A 16,032-nucleotide genomic window follows, 5' to 3' on the forward strand; every position below is an offset into this window, starting at 1 on the left:
TGCATAAAGTTGCAACAATTACTGGCGTTGTACATTATTAATTATCTCCGCCAGGCGAATGCCAGATCTTTTTTTCGTGTGTCTGTGTGTTCCTCCTGTAGCTCAGAAACAATAAGAGCTATTAGCTACTAAACTTGGTAGGTAGGTTCATAGAGTCCTACTTTACTATGGGCAAAAGAATTACACCAATTGACCCGATGGTGGCGCTATCACAGCCCTCTTTACATTTTGAACCCTAGCATCTACAATTAACATTTAGAATTTTTTTCACTACTCCTACAATTTCCGTCGAATCTTCACCAAACCATGACACACAGCATGGCTGGACTGTCATGCACAAAACCTCTTTGACGTTTTTTTCAAAGTCCGCACCGTTGTGATATAATCGACTTCCAAAGTTTTGTGGGTGGAGCCTATAACACAAGAATGTATTGTCCCATGCTAACCAAACTTGGTACAGGTGTACAGGTATGTACTCGTAGCTAGTACAATTTTGTGGGTGTCATTTCGCTTGATAGTATTCTGTTACATCACCACACTGCCATCTTGGTAGGAAAATAACAGGTGATTGTAATCAATTACCAGGTGATTACAATAAAGTGACACAAACAGCCAATGGGCTGTGTGTAGTGTAGTGCCATATTGGTAGGAAAATGCTTGTGACATAATAAATATGGGATTTATATAAAAACACGATTTCAGACGGACAAGCCCGTCTTTATTGTCACACGGTTACACATCAACACATGCACGGAGGGCCACAAACACACACATGCTGACGGTGGCCGGTGAAATTTGTCCTCTGCATTTAACCCATCCTGGCTTTGTCCTTTCCTCCGGGGGGCAGGCCAGGAACAGTGGTCGCTTTCTCGTACAGCGCCCGGGGACCAACTTCGGATGTTGTCGTCACTGGTCGGATGACGATGACGATCTGATCTTCTGCATGTTTTTAATGGGGGGGGGGGTTATATACGGAGGAACCCCCCTGGGGGAGCACGGGGAGAACATGCAAACTCCACACAGACAGAAAGGCCCTTACGACGAGATACCCCACCTGGGCAGTAGGCACTGAAGATATGGGGGGAACACAACCACAGCGCCCGCAGTGTCCCAGGCGAGAATCGAACTCAGGACCTTCTGACTGCGAGGCGACAGCGCTACCACTGAGCCACCGTGCCGTACCGTGCATAGCGCTTTTCAAGGACTCAAAGACACTTTACACTAAACACTAAAAGAGTGGGGACGACGAAGGTGCAACAGACAATGGACAAACAGGACACAGACACACAGGGATAGGCAGGGTGAACTTAAGAGAAGGCAGAGGAGAAGAGATGGGTCTTGAGATGGGATTGGAATACAGTGAGGGACTCTGATTCTCTAATGTCCGGGGGGAGAGAGTTCCAGAGCTTGGGAGCTGCCCTGGAGAAGGCTCTGTCACCGAAACTGCGGAGGTTGGACTTGGGAGTGGCGAGAAGGCCGGCAGTGGTGGATCTGAGGGACCGGGAGGGTTGGTAGGGGGAGAGGAGGTTGGTGAGATATGGGGGGGGGGGGGGCAGTTGGTGAAGAGCTTTGTAGTATGTGATGATGAGGATTTTGTAGGTGATCCGGGAGGAGACGGGAAGCCAGTGGAGTTGTTTTAGGAGTGGAGCAGAGTCCTGCAACGGGTTGGGTACCCACGGGTTACCTGCAAAAAGCTTGTGTAACGGGTAAAAAAGATACTTCTATAAATTCACGGGCATGGGTAAACATGAGCTAAACACGGGCGGGCAGTGCTTGGGAACAATAATCGACTGTATTAGAGCCATCTATGTTTTTGTTGCGCTCAGGCTGAATTCACAGTCACTACGGTAATCTCTGGTGCATGACGTGGGTAGTGTGTGTGTGCTGTTCCGGAAGTCAGGCAGAGAGAGCGAGAGGATAGATTTTTGGACCCCCTGTCAAACAGTTGTTTTACGCTTTGTTTCTCTACATAACCGGCATGTTTCAAGTGTGCATAGGGAGGCACACTTGAGGCACTTGAGGCACACTTGAGGCCCGCACATTAAATATTAAATATTTAATGCAAGTTTACAGATGATTTGCACTACATTTAAAAGGCCATAACTCAGTGGTTGTAAATCATGGAAACACTGTTGCTTGACTGTTGTTTTCCTTGGGTCAAGCCACATCTAGCCATGGAGGGCCCGCCCAACTCCACCCTTGAGGTTTGCTGCCATTTAGAATTTTGTCCAAAACTACTTTTTCCACTACTCCTACACCCTGTCACAGTTCTTTGAAAGTCCACACCGTTTTCATATCATCGACTTCCAAATTCACAATAAAGTCTGACTATAAACCATCAATCTGGGTTGTTTGTTTGAAAATGCTTCGGCCAGATTAAAGACAACACATTACGTGATGTTGTTGACTGATGTTTTTTCTCTAAATGTGCACATTGGTTATTTTCTTTGTTAGGCATAGCGGTGCCTGGCGGAGATCTGCACTCTACTGAGTGCACTTTTCTAGTCTAACTATTAGTTTAACCGACTAGTATTTTGGTGCTGACTAGCGAGGGTAGCGGACGTTTAATCGTTTAACCGACTAATTGGGCACATCCTAGTAAAAATGCTTGATTTTGAGAAGTCAAATATTTCAGGCCTTTGGGGCCATGGGGGAGGGGGGGGGGGGCTAAAACCTCTTTGTGGGGTTGCCAACAATTCCTCTATACAACAAAAACCCTGGTCAAACAACTAGCTGCAATGAAGGCCGACTGTTGCTACTTCTACTCGACAATATGTCTGATAAAAGGTTACAAATGACACTGGCATTGTTAGCCCTTGCCTGGTCTTTTGCTTGTGGAAGAAGAAGGGAAGAGGCAGAAAAATAAGGAGAAACCACACTAAATGGCTGATATACAGCGACAGGCTCAAGGGACTTTCCCAAAGGCCACGTCGTCGTGAAAATATTTGTGTATTGGAATGATCAGATGAGTTGAAGTTTAAAAATTAGAAGGTTTTGTGCACTGATTCGCATAGTGATGTGTCTCAATGATGGCCTGACACCGACGGCCAACCGATAAATGTCAACTTCAGTCTTTGATTAAAACCCTAAGGGAGGCATTGTATAACGTGGCTTTATTTAGATATGTTTGTGATGTGCAGAGTTCTGGAGGCCGGCATAGCAGAGAACATTGTATAACTTGCTTTATTTGGATGCGTTTGTGATGTGCAGAGTTCTGGAGGCCAGCATAGCAGAGAACATTGTATAACTTGCTTTATTTGGATGCGTTTGTGATGTGCAGAGTTCTGGAGGCCAGCATAGCAGAGAACATTGTATAACTTGCTTTATTTGGATGCGTTTGTGATGTGCAGAGTTCTGGAGGCCAGCATAGCAGAGAACAAGGCAAGTCTGAAGCGTACCCACACAGAAGTGTGGAACGACTCACCCAACCCCCATGACAGGAAGAGGATGGACAACTGCCCTGTGGGACTGAAGAATGTCGGCAACACCTGCTGGTTCAGTGCAGTCATTCAGGTACATGCACACACACATACACACAGACACACGCACGCACACACACACACACACACACACACACACACACACACACACACACACACACACACAAACACAAACTGATCAATATGAAATTTTAAATGGAGCCTTTTACAAACAATCTTTTCTTAAAGACGAGGTGAACCCAACGGAACCCAAGTGGCGCTTGGGTCGGAGGAGACGTTTCAGACTGGAAACAAATATTGTCTGAGATGACAGAGGGTGGAGAGGCGGGCCATAGCATTCGATGATTTGATTTGACAATTCTGGGGACTGGATATGCTGTTGGTCAATCCTGGCGTTTTCCGCCCCCAAATCGAGTGGGATTCAGCATGTGTGTGTTGTGGAGTGGAGTGGACAATCCAATGCATGAGTGCTGCCTGCCCGCCTGGATTCTCCCCTTACGTTAACGTTATCCTGGAATGCGAGTTTAACGAGCCAGTTACATTTCTTTGCATTCTTAGACATTACCGTTTGCTTTATTTTGTATGTAACATACAATTGGCCAAGTTATTAGTTCGTTTATGGGCTAGAAATTCTGCAAGGTTACAAGATAGGCAGCCATTTTCTCCGGAGGATTTGCTCCTTGAAATGAACATTGATTGACAGCTGCCATGTCGTGATATGATTTGTTGAAATTTGATAGTACTAGGTGACTTCAGCAAACTGTAGATTACTGTTATGAATGAAATCTTGAAAAATGAACTTTTGATGTGTAAAAAATATGACAAACTAAATAGATTTTTGTGATTTTCCCCTGGCATGCATTATTAAATACGTGGGGGGCTGTAGCTCAGGAGGTAGAGCGGGTCGTCCACTAATTGCTTTGGATAAAAGAGGTTGGTCGTTCGATTCCCGCCTCCTCCAGTCTGCATGTCGAAGTGTCCTTGGGCAAGATACTGAACCCCAAATTGCTCCCGATGGTGTGCCAGCACCCTGCGTGGTAGCCTGCATGCCATCTGTGTGTGAATGGGTGAATGTACCTACTGATTGTAAAGCGCTTTGGATAAAAGCGCTATATAAATGCAGGCCATTTACCATTTAAATACGTGCACTGAATACCCAGGTATTTGAACTAAAATAAAATAAGAATCATTTTTGGATTCAGCTAGACTTTAAAGTGAGCCTTTTTTCTGAATGTTAACCTCTCTACTCCTCTAATTGGGCTCTGAAAGTCCCATCCATTTGTTTCTTCTCATAGCACTTTTCCCTGACATAATCTTTGTGTGGTCACAGGAATATTGCGAGGCCGCTGACGTTTACATTCCTCATTTCATTTCTTTTCGGTTGCTTGTAATTTTGGTGATCCAGTAATTGAAGCTTGTTCTTTTGCAGCCATCTTAAGTCGCTATGAATAAGGGATCATCTAAAATAAGTGCTGGTGTTGTTTTTTGTCCCGCCATCACAAATGCCATTAGTCTGTTGTATCCTGGCAGAATCAGTGGTTGAATGTGAACTGAGCTGAAATATCCCAGATGAACACTGGATACACCATCACATGCTGCCTGGCTCCTGTGTGTAATGTAACCCCCACCCGGGCACAGCCCCAACCTGACCCCTCTGCTCCATTTACTCAAAGCAGGTGACAAAAACGGAGTAAACAACTTTCTGTGTTCCTTACTGGATTTCCACATCTTAAGAGCTTAAGAGCTATTTTTTTGTTCACTTTCACATACAACAGAGAAAATGACAGCACTATGTCGACCATACAATTCTATAAGAAGAAAAGAAACCGCACACTCTGGCTCCGATGCAATGAATTTAATAAAAGGTCCTTTTATTAAATTCATTGCATCGGAGCCAGAGTGTGCGGTTTCTTTTCTTCTTATAGATTCTTGTCCGTCACCGGCACCTCGCTGAGATTTCATGGTGTGCATTCTCTCCATTTTTGACCATACAATTCTACTCATCTATTTCTATGATCATTCTCTAAAACACTGTAGTCAACGACTATGATGAGCTCTTGTTAAGGCCCCAGTATGTGCCAATCTGTTTGATATGGAACAAAGGTCATGTCAAATTCTCACAATTTAATGTTGTCTTGCTTATAGGAGAACATACAATACAAACCCCATAGACGAGGCTTTCAACCGATACTGGATTTTTGAGGCCGATACCGATATTAGGGAGTAAAAAAAGTCCGATGTCGATATATCGGCCGATATTGTTATATTACACCAATTATATTACTTTTTTTTTGGCAATGATCCCTCAAATATCAAACACTTGACAAAGATATGACTTGACATCACTTGAGATATGTAATGTAGGGAGGATATTTTATAACCTGACGCTGCCAGATGGACGGTATAGTTCCACATACGTTTCACTAAACCAGTCGATCTGGGAATGCAGTAACCAGACCCGCTGACGGAGGCGGGCACTTTTTCCAAGCTACTTGGCAGGTGATTGGATGACCCATCTGTCTATCACCGCTGGTGGGTGTTAACTTCAACCAATCAAATCGCCGAAGGTGCCTGTGCCTGATCTCCGTGGTATTCATTGATTGAGTCCTCACGGTCGTAAAGTCACCTTCGAAGCATTTAGTTAGATTATAACGAACTAGTTGTGTGGCTTAGCCTTCCCAAATGTTGAGGGTCGTTTTTTAGAATTTAATACATAGAATTGGGAACGTTACATTCAATTCCATTCAGACTGCCTGTCACTTCCGCGGCGGCAGCCATGTTGACGAGTGAAAAGAACTACAAAGACCATGTACCCACTACTTGCCCAGACGAGCCTGAGCCCGCCTACGGCTGCCGCTGATTCGTCGGGCCGGCATGGTTCGACCAATCATCTTAACTGCCTGTGCACGACAAGATGGATACGTCGAGAGAATCTCTTTTGATCTCGCGAGGTTATCCATCTTGCAAGCAAGGTTAGATATTTTACAGCTTGTCAATAAACTTTATTGTCCAAAATGACATCAATGCAATGAAACTAAACTGAACTGGGAATTTAATCATTATAAATAACTAGAAATAGAAAAACACAAATAGAACAAATATAAAATATCACTTGAGTTAAGAAAAAGATCAAATATACACAACATGCTGTCTATAACTTAAAAAAAAAAAAATACAGTATCTGCAATATCGGCCGATACCGATATACATGTATCGGTTATCGGCCAATATCGTTCGATAATATCGGTGGACCGATATATCGGTCGGGCTCTAGTTTCAATTTGATTTGTCTCAAGACATACATTTTGCGGATTTAACCATGCAATAGGTTGTTTTCAGGTGACGTCACGTCAAGATGGCCACCGGGGCGAGACCATTGACCATTGGCTTGTTTGCAAACCACGTGATCATGCTGCGGGGCAACCAGCAGCAGGCTACATAGGAAAGCACTAGTGAAAACTGACAAGTTGCTGGAAAAATGTCTTCTCTTCATTGTTTATTGTATCATATCCTATATGTTTTGCAATCTTCTGTCGATACCTGCAGCGTGGAGTGGCATCCAACCCTCTTACATACTCACTTTCCTCCATTCTCCATAGCAGCTCTGGGAGAGCTGCCCCCCAGCGACGTCATCGGAACCACGTGGTTGAAAACAAGCTATACAGTAGCATCAGAAAGGCTAAATGACAACATAAGGCTACTGGATCAAAACGGACACACACACACACACACACACACATGGCTGTGAAAAACAGGACCCGTTCCCTCGCTGAAATCTAGCCTAAATTTGGAGCATTATTTAGCCATCTTCCTAGCAAGGTACATACACAACAAGCTAGCATGACATGGTTGGTACCAATCGATGCCTTAGGTCTTCTAGTTTCATATGATACACTGGCTTTAAAACTGTGCCCACTACAGCCTCTGAAAGTACATTTTAAAAATCATGATATTTCCCAAATATCATAATATTTCCGAAAGTCGGCCCAAACCCACTCCTCAGGGTTAATGTATGTAAAAACTCTTGTCTGTAAAAAATAAATAACAAAATAAATTATAATTGCAGTGCGCTGGTGGACCAATAGGCGGAGCCTCGCGGTCCACAGTTTGGGAACCACTGCTCTATGGCATAGAATCGAGCATAGAGACACTGCGGAGCGCGTCATCATTCAGAAACCACGCCCAAAAGGGAGGAAACATATATACATATATACGGAAGATGAACACTCCAACTTACTTCCTTGACAGCTAGATCCACATTTTTCCTCTCACCAAATCCCATTGGCTTCCTTGTTTTGCTCAGGAGTACAAAAAAACTTTAATTGGTGATTTTTCTTTATTTTGTTGTCTGCGCAGCCCACCACACAACAGCTTTTAGCTATATTTTAATTTGAGGAAAATGACACTGGTGTATGGAAGTGAATACACTTCATGCAGTGTCTCTATAGAGAGCCCCAGGGATGACGTATTTTTGTAGTCGGAACGTGGAAGTCCCGGACTTCACAGATATATTTAGAATCGGGAGAGACCATAGTACATTTCGCGCCAAAACTTAAAAAAAACATAGAAAAAATATTTTCTTTAAATCTGCAGTTTTTTATGTTTTGGTCTGAGTGAAATGTTAATTCGTCTCTCCAGTTTCTACGTAAATATATCTGAACTGTTTGGTTTGACCAAGTAAAACTATTTTTATAAGCATTTTACGAAATGTCTATAGGGAAATAAATGGCTGTCTTGAGACAAATAAAATTGAAACTTTTAATACTGTTCTCCCCCTTCCACAAAAATAGACTGTGGTGTGCACTGCAGTAGCATTTTACATTTATGCTGCTTGCTGCGTTGGAAGTATGCTAATTTGATGAGTGGATCCTAACAATTTGTAAATAAAAAAGTTTCACGTCATGTTCTGTAAAGTATGTATTTGACAGTGAGCAAGGCCACACCAGATTTTTCAAGAGAGAGTTTGCGTGATGTTTTATCATGTCATATCAGACAATGGCACATCGTGTCTGGGCCAAGGCTGCCTTATCACGAGATGTTACTGACCTGTTCTGTTCCTCCCCCACAGTCTCTGTTCAACCTGCTGGAGTTCCAGAGGCTGGTGCTCCATTACTCTCCCCCGGCCAGGGTGCAGGACCTGCCCCGCAACCAGAAGGTGAGACACCCTCCCATCCTTAGCAGAGACTAATTTTTTACACTAGGTGCACCTGGGCGATGGGCGATGGGCTGCATCGCAGATTTCTGATATATAATAGTTATTAGTTATTTTATTATCAGTTATTTTCAACCTGGGCCATATTTTTCTGACCCTGTGGGTGTGTATTGTGGAGAGACTGGAGGAATGTAAAGCTCCTCAGTGAAGTAAGTGATGCAATTTTGAACGCAATCAATTGTCACGACGGCAAAAACTCCAGTTTGAAAATAACTGGAATTGTCCTTTTTGCCAGAGTGTGATGTCTTCTGATGCCGGTTCATCCGCTCCCCTGCATGCGGGACTTTGTGTCTGGCCAGTTGACCTCTTAGCGGCCCTAGCCTACCAGGGCTTTAGTCCAGAAGGCTTGAACGTTTACAGAGAGCCATGAGCCACCAAGATGACATTGATGTAGAATGTTAAGGCACCACTCAGCAGCTGTAGGTCACACAGGCTTAGCGTTGGCCCCTGACAGTCCTCTTAAATATTTGATGGAGCCTTGGCATTTCTCTACCTGCACACATAGACATGAATTAAAAGTATGTTTCAATTGCTGCAGCGGTTTGGCCAACTTTGAGCTGCTTAACTTGGCCTAGCCGCTGTCCACGTTACATTTAACACTCATCTTGTCAAAATGTTGTGGTGGTGCCCTTGTTTCCCTACAGAGAGCCCACCATAGGTTTGGTGCCCCGTAACTAATGTGGTCTAAGCCTCTGCCCTGGCTGTATGGCTCAGGGCAGTCATCTCTTGATCTCAGTCCCCTCAAGTCTTAATCACTGACCATGTGTTCCCACAGTGAGAGAGAGAGACTACTAGAGATTAGGTCCTTCATCTTGACATCAGCATCCCTGACTCGCCAGCACAGCACAAAACAAGTGTTTTCCTATCCGGCACTGTTAACAAATCTCAATATGGAGTGTTAAGTTTGACTTTGCCTTCCATCCTCGTTCTCATTATGATCTTCATTAGCAGATCACTGTGCTGGTATTGTTCAACTGTCTCTAAAATGAACAATAATTTAATTTAAATAGAAGATAATATTGAAACTGCCTTGAATTGAGCGCAGTGTTTCATACAGCCTCCTAAACGAACGTACAAATCGTGTTGCATGTAAAAAAAATATTTAATTTGTCAAACTCAGACACTGTCAACCCCTTGTGTCCCATAGTGGTTGTGTTTTATGTCATTGATAACATGTGGGCTGTCAATTTTCACCATGATGCTCTAATTTCTCTATAACCATTTTACTATACTATCAACATACTGTATATTGAGGTAAATATACTATACAAGTAGGCGCTTAGAATTTGCCATTTAAGCATGGAAAAAGATATATTGAAAAGCTGAGCCCTCATCTATTGCAATTTATATTGCAGTCATAATATTCAGTACAAAAATTGCATTCATGCAGCCCTACTACGTGCTGCATGTGTGTGTCACTGTCTTCATTAAACACACACCAATGTAGTATGATTATTATGTCATATGTTATTCTGCTGTGAAAATGGAATTCCTCTCTTGAGATCTTCTATGAGTCAGTTATACCAAGCAGGTGTGCTAGAACACTTTACATTTATTCAACCAGGAGCACAGGAACCTGCCCTTCATGCAGGAGCTGAGGACCCTCTTCTCCCTCATGGTGGGGTCCAAGAGGAAGTACGTGGATCCGTCACGCGCTGTGGAGATCCTCAAAGATGCCTTCAAGTCCAGCGAGTCACAGCAGGTAAGCATCTTCCAACCATAAGCTAGGCCTGATTACTTTCATTACACTTAATAATGGCATTGTCCAGTGAGGAGAACTTCAGTGGTGCTTTTAAGCAAGTGGAAAGGGTGGTATACTGATATATGAGTGAGTCAGACTGAGTAGGGGCAGTGGTGGCAATCCCCAGGACCGGCAGGATAAATCTGGGTAGGGAAAGTGAAAAAGCAGTGCTTTCCTCTCCCACCACTGAGGTGCCCTTGAGCAAGGCCCTTGCTCCAACCGCTCCGGTGGAGCTGCTCAGTGGCCAGCAGATCAGACTGTGGTTGTACTTGTGTGCGCAAGGCGAGCATTGCTCTCAGTGAGACTCTCCTGTAATAAAGGTATAATATATAACTGATGCATAGATAGAAGTATTTAACAACAACAGCTAATAAAGGTAAGATTAAGTAGTTCTCTATGTTGGCAATTCCTTTTTGTGAGTATGTTTTATTATATGAATGTTTCAATCAGTCGGGCAGTGACCATCTGAGTTGTGCAAACATAAATTATTCCATAAGAGCCAGGTCTGTGAGTGTAGAGCTGCATTGGTGACATCTGTCTCCCCCCTTTATCCACTGGAACACACGCAGTGCATCATCTGCAGCACATTGATAGATTTAATACATTTTCATCTGCAGCACATTGATAGATTTAATACCTTTTCATCTGCAGCACACCTGCTAGATGTAATACCTTTGCATCTGCAGCACACCTGATAGATTTAATACCTTTTCATCTGCAGCACACCTGATAGATGTAATACCTTTGCATCTGCAGCACATTGATAGATTTAATACCTTTGCATCTGCAGCACACCTGATAGATGTAATACCTTTTCATCTGCAGCACACCTGAGGGATTTAATACCTTTGCATCTGCAGCACACCTGATAGATTTAACTCATTGAGTGCCAGCCACTTTTGGAGAACGGACGCTCCCAGTGCCAGAGTTTCAGAGCGTTTTCAGTGATTTCTCGAGGCCCACAGAATATTGTGTGATATTACTATGTAAACACCGAACACGTACAAAGAACGAGGAGACTCTCTTCTATCATCTGCAAAAAAAAGTTTATTGATCCCATTTTCCGTTCTTTAGTTATGAGCCGGAGAAGATAGGCTGTTTTGAGCAAAAATACACTTTTCAAATTAGAAGCTGAGTTATTCCGCCTTTTGTGAAATGCAGCATTTCAAGCACATTCACTGAGTCTGAAGATAATATTTTATGATGTAGTGACGTGTCGTTGTGTGGTGCCTGCGTGCCCCACCCCCCTCTCCCCCCCTCAGCTGCAAACTCCTCCCCACACTACACAGCCTCACGCACCCAGTCTATTTTCGGAGCGCTCCGTTTGTGTGCGCCGGGCGGCTCCCAGCGCCACAAGGAAATGCCAACCCGGACTGCAGGGAAAGGTTTGGCCCTTCGGCGTCGGGTGCTGCCTTTCTGGCGGCTAATCGTGTGAAGAAACTATGCAGACAGACAGACAGACAGAGGCAGAGGAGCTCAGTTGGGTGCGCGGATTGACTGCGGTTCACAGACAAAGTCAGCTGCAGACAGAGCAATCTATATGGCTCTGGCTGCAGCATGCATCGGTTTCTCTTTGATCACGGCTTTTTCCTCCTGTTTTCCGGACCTTTCTGTAATCTGGAGAGCACTGTCGCCACCTACTGGGTTGGTGAAATAGGTTTATAGACCTCCAATAGCTACAATATTTGTACAGGAGATGTATCGGGCATTGATCCACGTCCCACCGTCAAAAAACGCAATTGACGACAATCGTCGTCTTTGGCACTCTACGTTAGTATTCGAATTGACGACAACTGTCGTCATTGGCACTCAATGAGTTAATACCTTTTCATCTGCAGCACACCTGATAGATGTAATACCTTTGCATCTGCAGCACACCTGAGGGATTTAATACCTTTGCATCTGCAGCACACCTGATAGATTTAATACCTTTTCATCTGCAGCACACCTGAGGGATTTAATATCTTTGCATCTGCAGCACACCTGATAGATTTAATACCTTTTCATCTGCAGCACACCTTTTTTAATACCTTTTCAACCCCTTTTTGTGTCTCGTCCTTTTGGCTCAGAGGAAGCTTGACCCCTCAATTCCATTATCGTTCTGCTGACTCTGCTCTTTCCATTCTGAGACACTTAACCTCTCATGTCTATAAATGTTAATCCCCAAACTCACAAACCCCTGTGCAACTCTGCAAAAAACCAATATTGATCAGGAATTAGCCTGTGTATGCAAATATCCTGTAATGTAATGCTCATATGACAAATGTCCCAAAACTGTCCCCGGCAATTGCACAAAGCGAATGTCTCTGTGTAGGTTAACTGAGGTCTGAGCCCTCTGGCCACTGTACTCATCAGTCATGTAGCTCCTCGCTGTATTAGTCAGGTTGGAAAGGCATTGACCTGAATTACAGGACTATAGAGAGAGTGGCTTCAAGGCCTGCAGGTTCCCTTCGAAGTTCAGCAATCTGTGAACTCCTCTGCCAAGACCAGTCATCTCATATCCACACTTTAGTCTATATCAGCAAATGACAGACACAACACTGGTTTTAACTGAGCGCTTGGTCCGTGGTGTAGAAAAGTCCTGGGGTTTGACTGTCCAAAACGCACCCCCGTAACTGGTCTTAATAGTGGCTTTTAAACATGAAGTCAGGATCATCTCTGGCTAGCCAGAGCAGGATATTTTCCGGTTTTACCTTTTTAAACATGAGGGGTCTTTGTTTAGAAACAACTGGATATGAACCATTTTTTCTGCCAGTGGGCGGTAGCATGTATCGATAACAAGAAATGTGATAGGAAACAGCTTTAGCGAATCTTTAACCAAACTCCATTCAAAAACATGCCGTTTTAACAGGGTCCATTCCAACCATTCAGGCAATAACGAGGGGTGGCATTGTGGCAAAAATGAGCGCAGTCAAAATAGTGGTCGCACCGTCATCAATCACTGTGGGTGATTTATTTTACAAGTGGCATTCAAGTCATATCTGACTAGTTTTAAATTTATTTCTATCCACAAAAGTTAGGCTAGGCCTATGTCTCGATATAGGCTGTCAGTCAGTCAGCTCCTCTCCTCTCCTCTCCGCAGTGTGGACGCACAGTCACACAACACTGCCTGCCTCAAATGGCTGCCTCACACAATAGACTTGGCTGCATCCAACTCGAGAAAACTTCAGAAGAGACTAACGTTAGCGACAAATCTGGAGACTTTTTCTGACATGGGAATGATGGGATTATTACCAGCAAGCAGCAGTAAAAGCAGGCAATGACGATAGCTGGGTAAGTCCCGCTAGCATCGATGCTAAGTTAGCAAAGTAGCCTACAGCAAGAGCGCAGCTGAAGCTAATTAATATGGACGTTAACATCCATAATAATATATAGCCATGTGCTTATGCGATGACATCATGTATTGGCGATGTCAAAGGGTGGCGATTGACGATCTGACTGAGGTCAAGATCGCGCAACTCTAGTAGGCTATCATCTCCTTGTTGCATTTTTAAACTGGCAGATGGGGGATTCAACTTTTAGTTGTTTACTCACCTAATTTGGCTATCTTCCAAATAATCCAGCCACGTAACTAACGCTATGTCCATTCATGAAAATAATGATGGGACATTAATGGTTTGTAAAGTGCCACCACGCGCCCACTCACATAACAGTAGATGATCTGGATCATGAGCTGCCAGAGTTAAACAGCAGCCGCTTTCGCTATAATGCGGTTCCTATACCGGGGACCGAGATGAATATGATACGGACTCGCGGGAGTGCGCGTAGGCCGGCTAATTGTTGTTTAACATGCAGGCCAACCGGCTAGGAGCTGGTTATAATACGGATTCCACTGCATGTTAAGAAGTGGCTCATGTCTGTCTGTGTCGGTGCTCTGGCCCAACAGCAGGATGTGAGCGAGTTCACCCACAAGCTGCTGGACTGGCTGGAGGACGCCTTCCAGATGAAGGCCGAGGAGGACAGGTAAGATACACCCTATAGCACTGAGTGCCAGAATGGCCATATGAAATAGACACATGGTGGGTTTTAGTGTGCAAAACGGGAAATGAAATGAGCGTTATGATGCCCTCTTTGTGTGTTTGTGACCTCCTCTCCTTGTTTCCGTCAGAGAGGGTGAGAAGCCAAAGAACCCCATGGTGGAGCTTTTCTACGGACGCTTCCTGGCTGTGGGAGTCCTGGAAGGTGAGACGAGGTGGAACTCTGTTCAAATGCAAACGGGTAGAGAAAGTGAGGGATAAGGAAAGAGAGCGAGAGAGAGGATTAGCACATGGCCCGGCGAGTCCTTGCCCCCGGTAATGAAAGGTGACCTTGTTTTAATGAGATGTGGCCCGTGTACAAGAGGAAGAGGGCAGCTGCATTGATCGCGGGAAGACCTTGACGGCTGATTGACATTGCGCTTATTATGCATGACAATACTGGCCCAGAGCCACTGAACGCCGGGCCAGCAGACACTTCTGCTCATCCAATGACCTCAATGCCTCATCTGCATGTCCGCTAAACAACTCCCCTCCAACCCCCTGTTTCATTTTGTGACTTCTCATCAGCACTCGATACAAAGAGGCCTGTACTGCTGTTCAAGTCGCTCACGATGAGTGAGCGACTGCTGAACTAGTGAAAATCAGCTTGGATGCAAACGAGTGTGAAATGGCTCCTATTGCTTTTTCTCTCAAGCGCTCTGCTTTTCCGGCGCTTCTCTCACGCCTGACCTACTTCTCCCCAGGCCTCATACATATGGTGCTCTCCATCTCTCTCCTCCTTGCTCTCACTGTGAGGACACCGCTCTAAGGAGTAGGTTGCATAATACTGTTACGTGCGTTTATCTGATCTATTCTTATCATAATATTCCGGCTCCATTATAGTCTAGGGGTTACGTTCATTTATCACACTCAAAACCGGCACCGCAAACTAGAAATGTACATTGTTTGGGCTGAGTTAGCATGAATAACCATAGCTTAGCATGAAGGCAGGCTTTACCTGAATGTAGTTCTGCCCGTAGCGTCCTCTGCACTGACCCATGTTGCCTCTCCCGGTCGCGGGCACCTCGGCTCCCAGCCAGCTCCATCTCTGCGGGTCTCTGCTCGGCCGACACCCTTGGCCAGTTTGTGCCGTTGTCGTGTTGGGCATGGTTCCCCAACGAGCAGGAAGCTAGCTACAAACGTAAACACTTGGTGAAACATCCACTGAAGTTCACTTCAAGGCGAAAAGAGTCATTAGTTCATCCATATATCGCCATCAGACGTCACATGGCAAACGTTCCTGTCACCATGCGCTTGCTCACGGAGCCATTTGTGCTCCATTGTCTCATTCACAATCCTGTGTCTCTCTGTTCTCAAGCATCTCCCGCTTCCTGGGGAAAAGATGATTGACAGCTAGGTAAGGCCGCCCTCTTAGCCAGGTCTCAACTAATCACAGCCCAAACCCTCTAACATGCGCAAACGTTTAGCCAATCACCCAAAAATGGTGACTTGATTGATAGCCAAGCTAAACAGTGACTGCTCCAGAATTAACGTGACCGCGCATTCACAGTTTTTAAGACTCACAAAATAGCTCACAAAGTAACGTGACGTGACAATAGGGAATGCAAGGTGCCTCGAGGTACACACTGTTTCTTCTCCAAATCTCTTTCAATGAAGTCACTG

At 44.6% G+C, this 16,032-nt stretch overlaps 1 protein-coding gene across 6 annotated transcripts in view; it reads left to right on the forward strand.

The window, feature by feature from the left end:
• Positions 1 to 16,032, forward strand: part of usp25 (ubiquitin specific peptidase 25) — a 112,053-nt gene that overhangs the window by 34,323 nt on the left and 61,698 nt on the right. For all 6 annotated transcript variants that reach the window (XM_083636056.1, XM_083636058.1, XM_083636059.1 and 3 more), the window contains exons 5-9: positions 3,351 to 3,513; positions 8,509 to 8,595; positions 10,217 to 10,354; positions 14,280 to 14,356; positions 14,502 to 14,575. In XM_083636056.1, coding sequence (XP_083492182.1) covers positions 3,351 to 3,513; positions 8,509 to 8,595; positions 10,217 to 10,354; positions 14,280 to 14,356; positions 14,502 to 14,575 — 539 coding nt within the window. The remainder of the gene's footprint in view (positions 1 to 3,350; positions 3,514 to 8,508; positions 8,596 to 10,216; positions 10,355 to 14,279; positions 14,357 to 14,501; positions 14,576 to 16,032) is intronic.

Source organism: Poromitra crassiceps, assembly GCF_964638095.1.
Source record: "Poromitra crassiceps genome assembly, chromosome: 1".
Taxonomy (NCBI): domain Eukaryota; kingdom Metazoa; phylum Chordata; class Actinopteri; order Beryciformes; family Melamphaidae; genus Poromitra; species Poromitra crassiceps.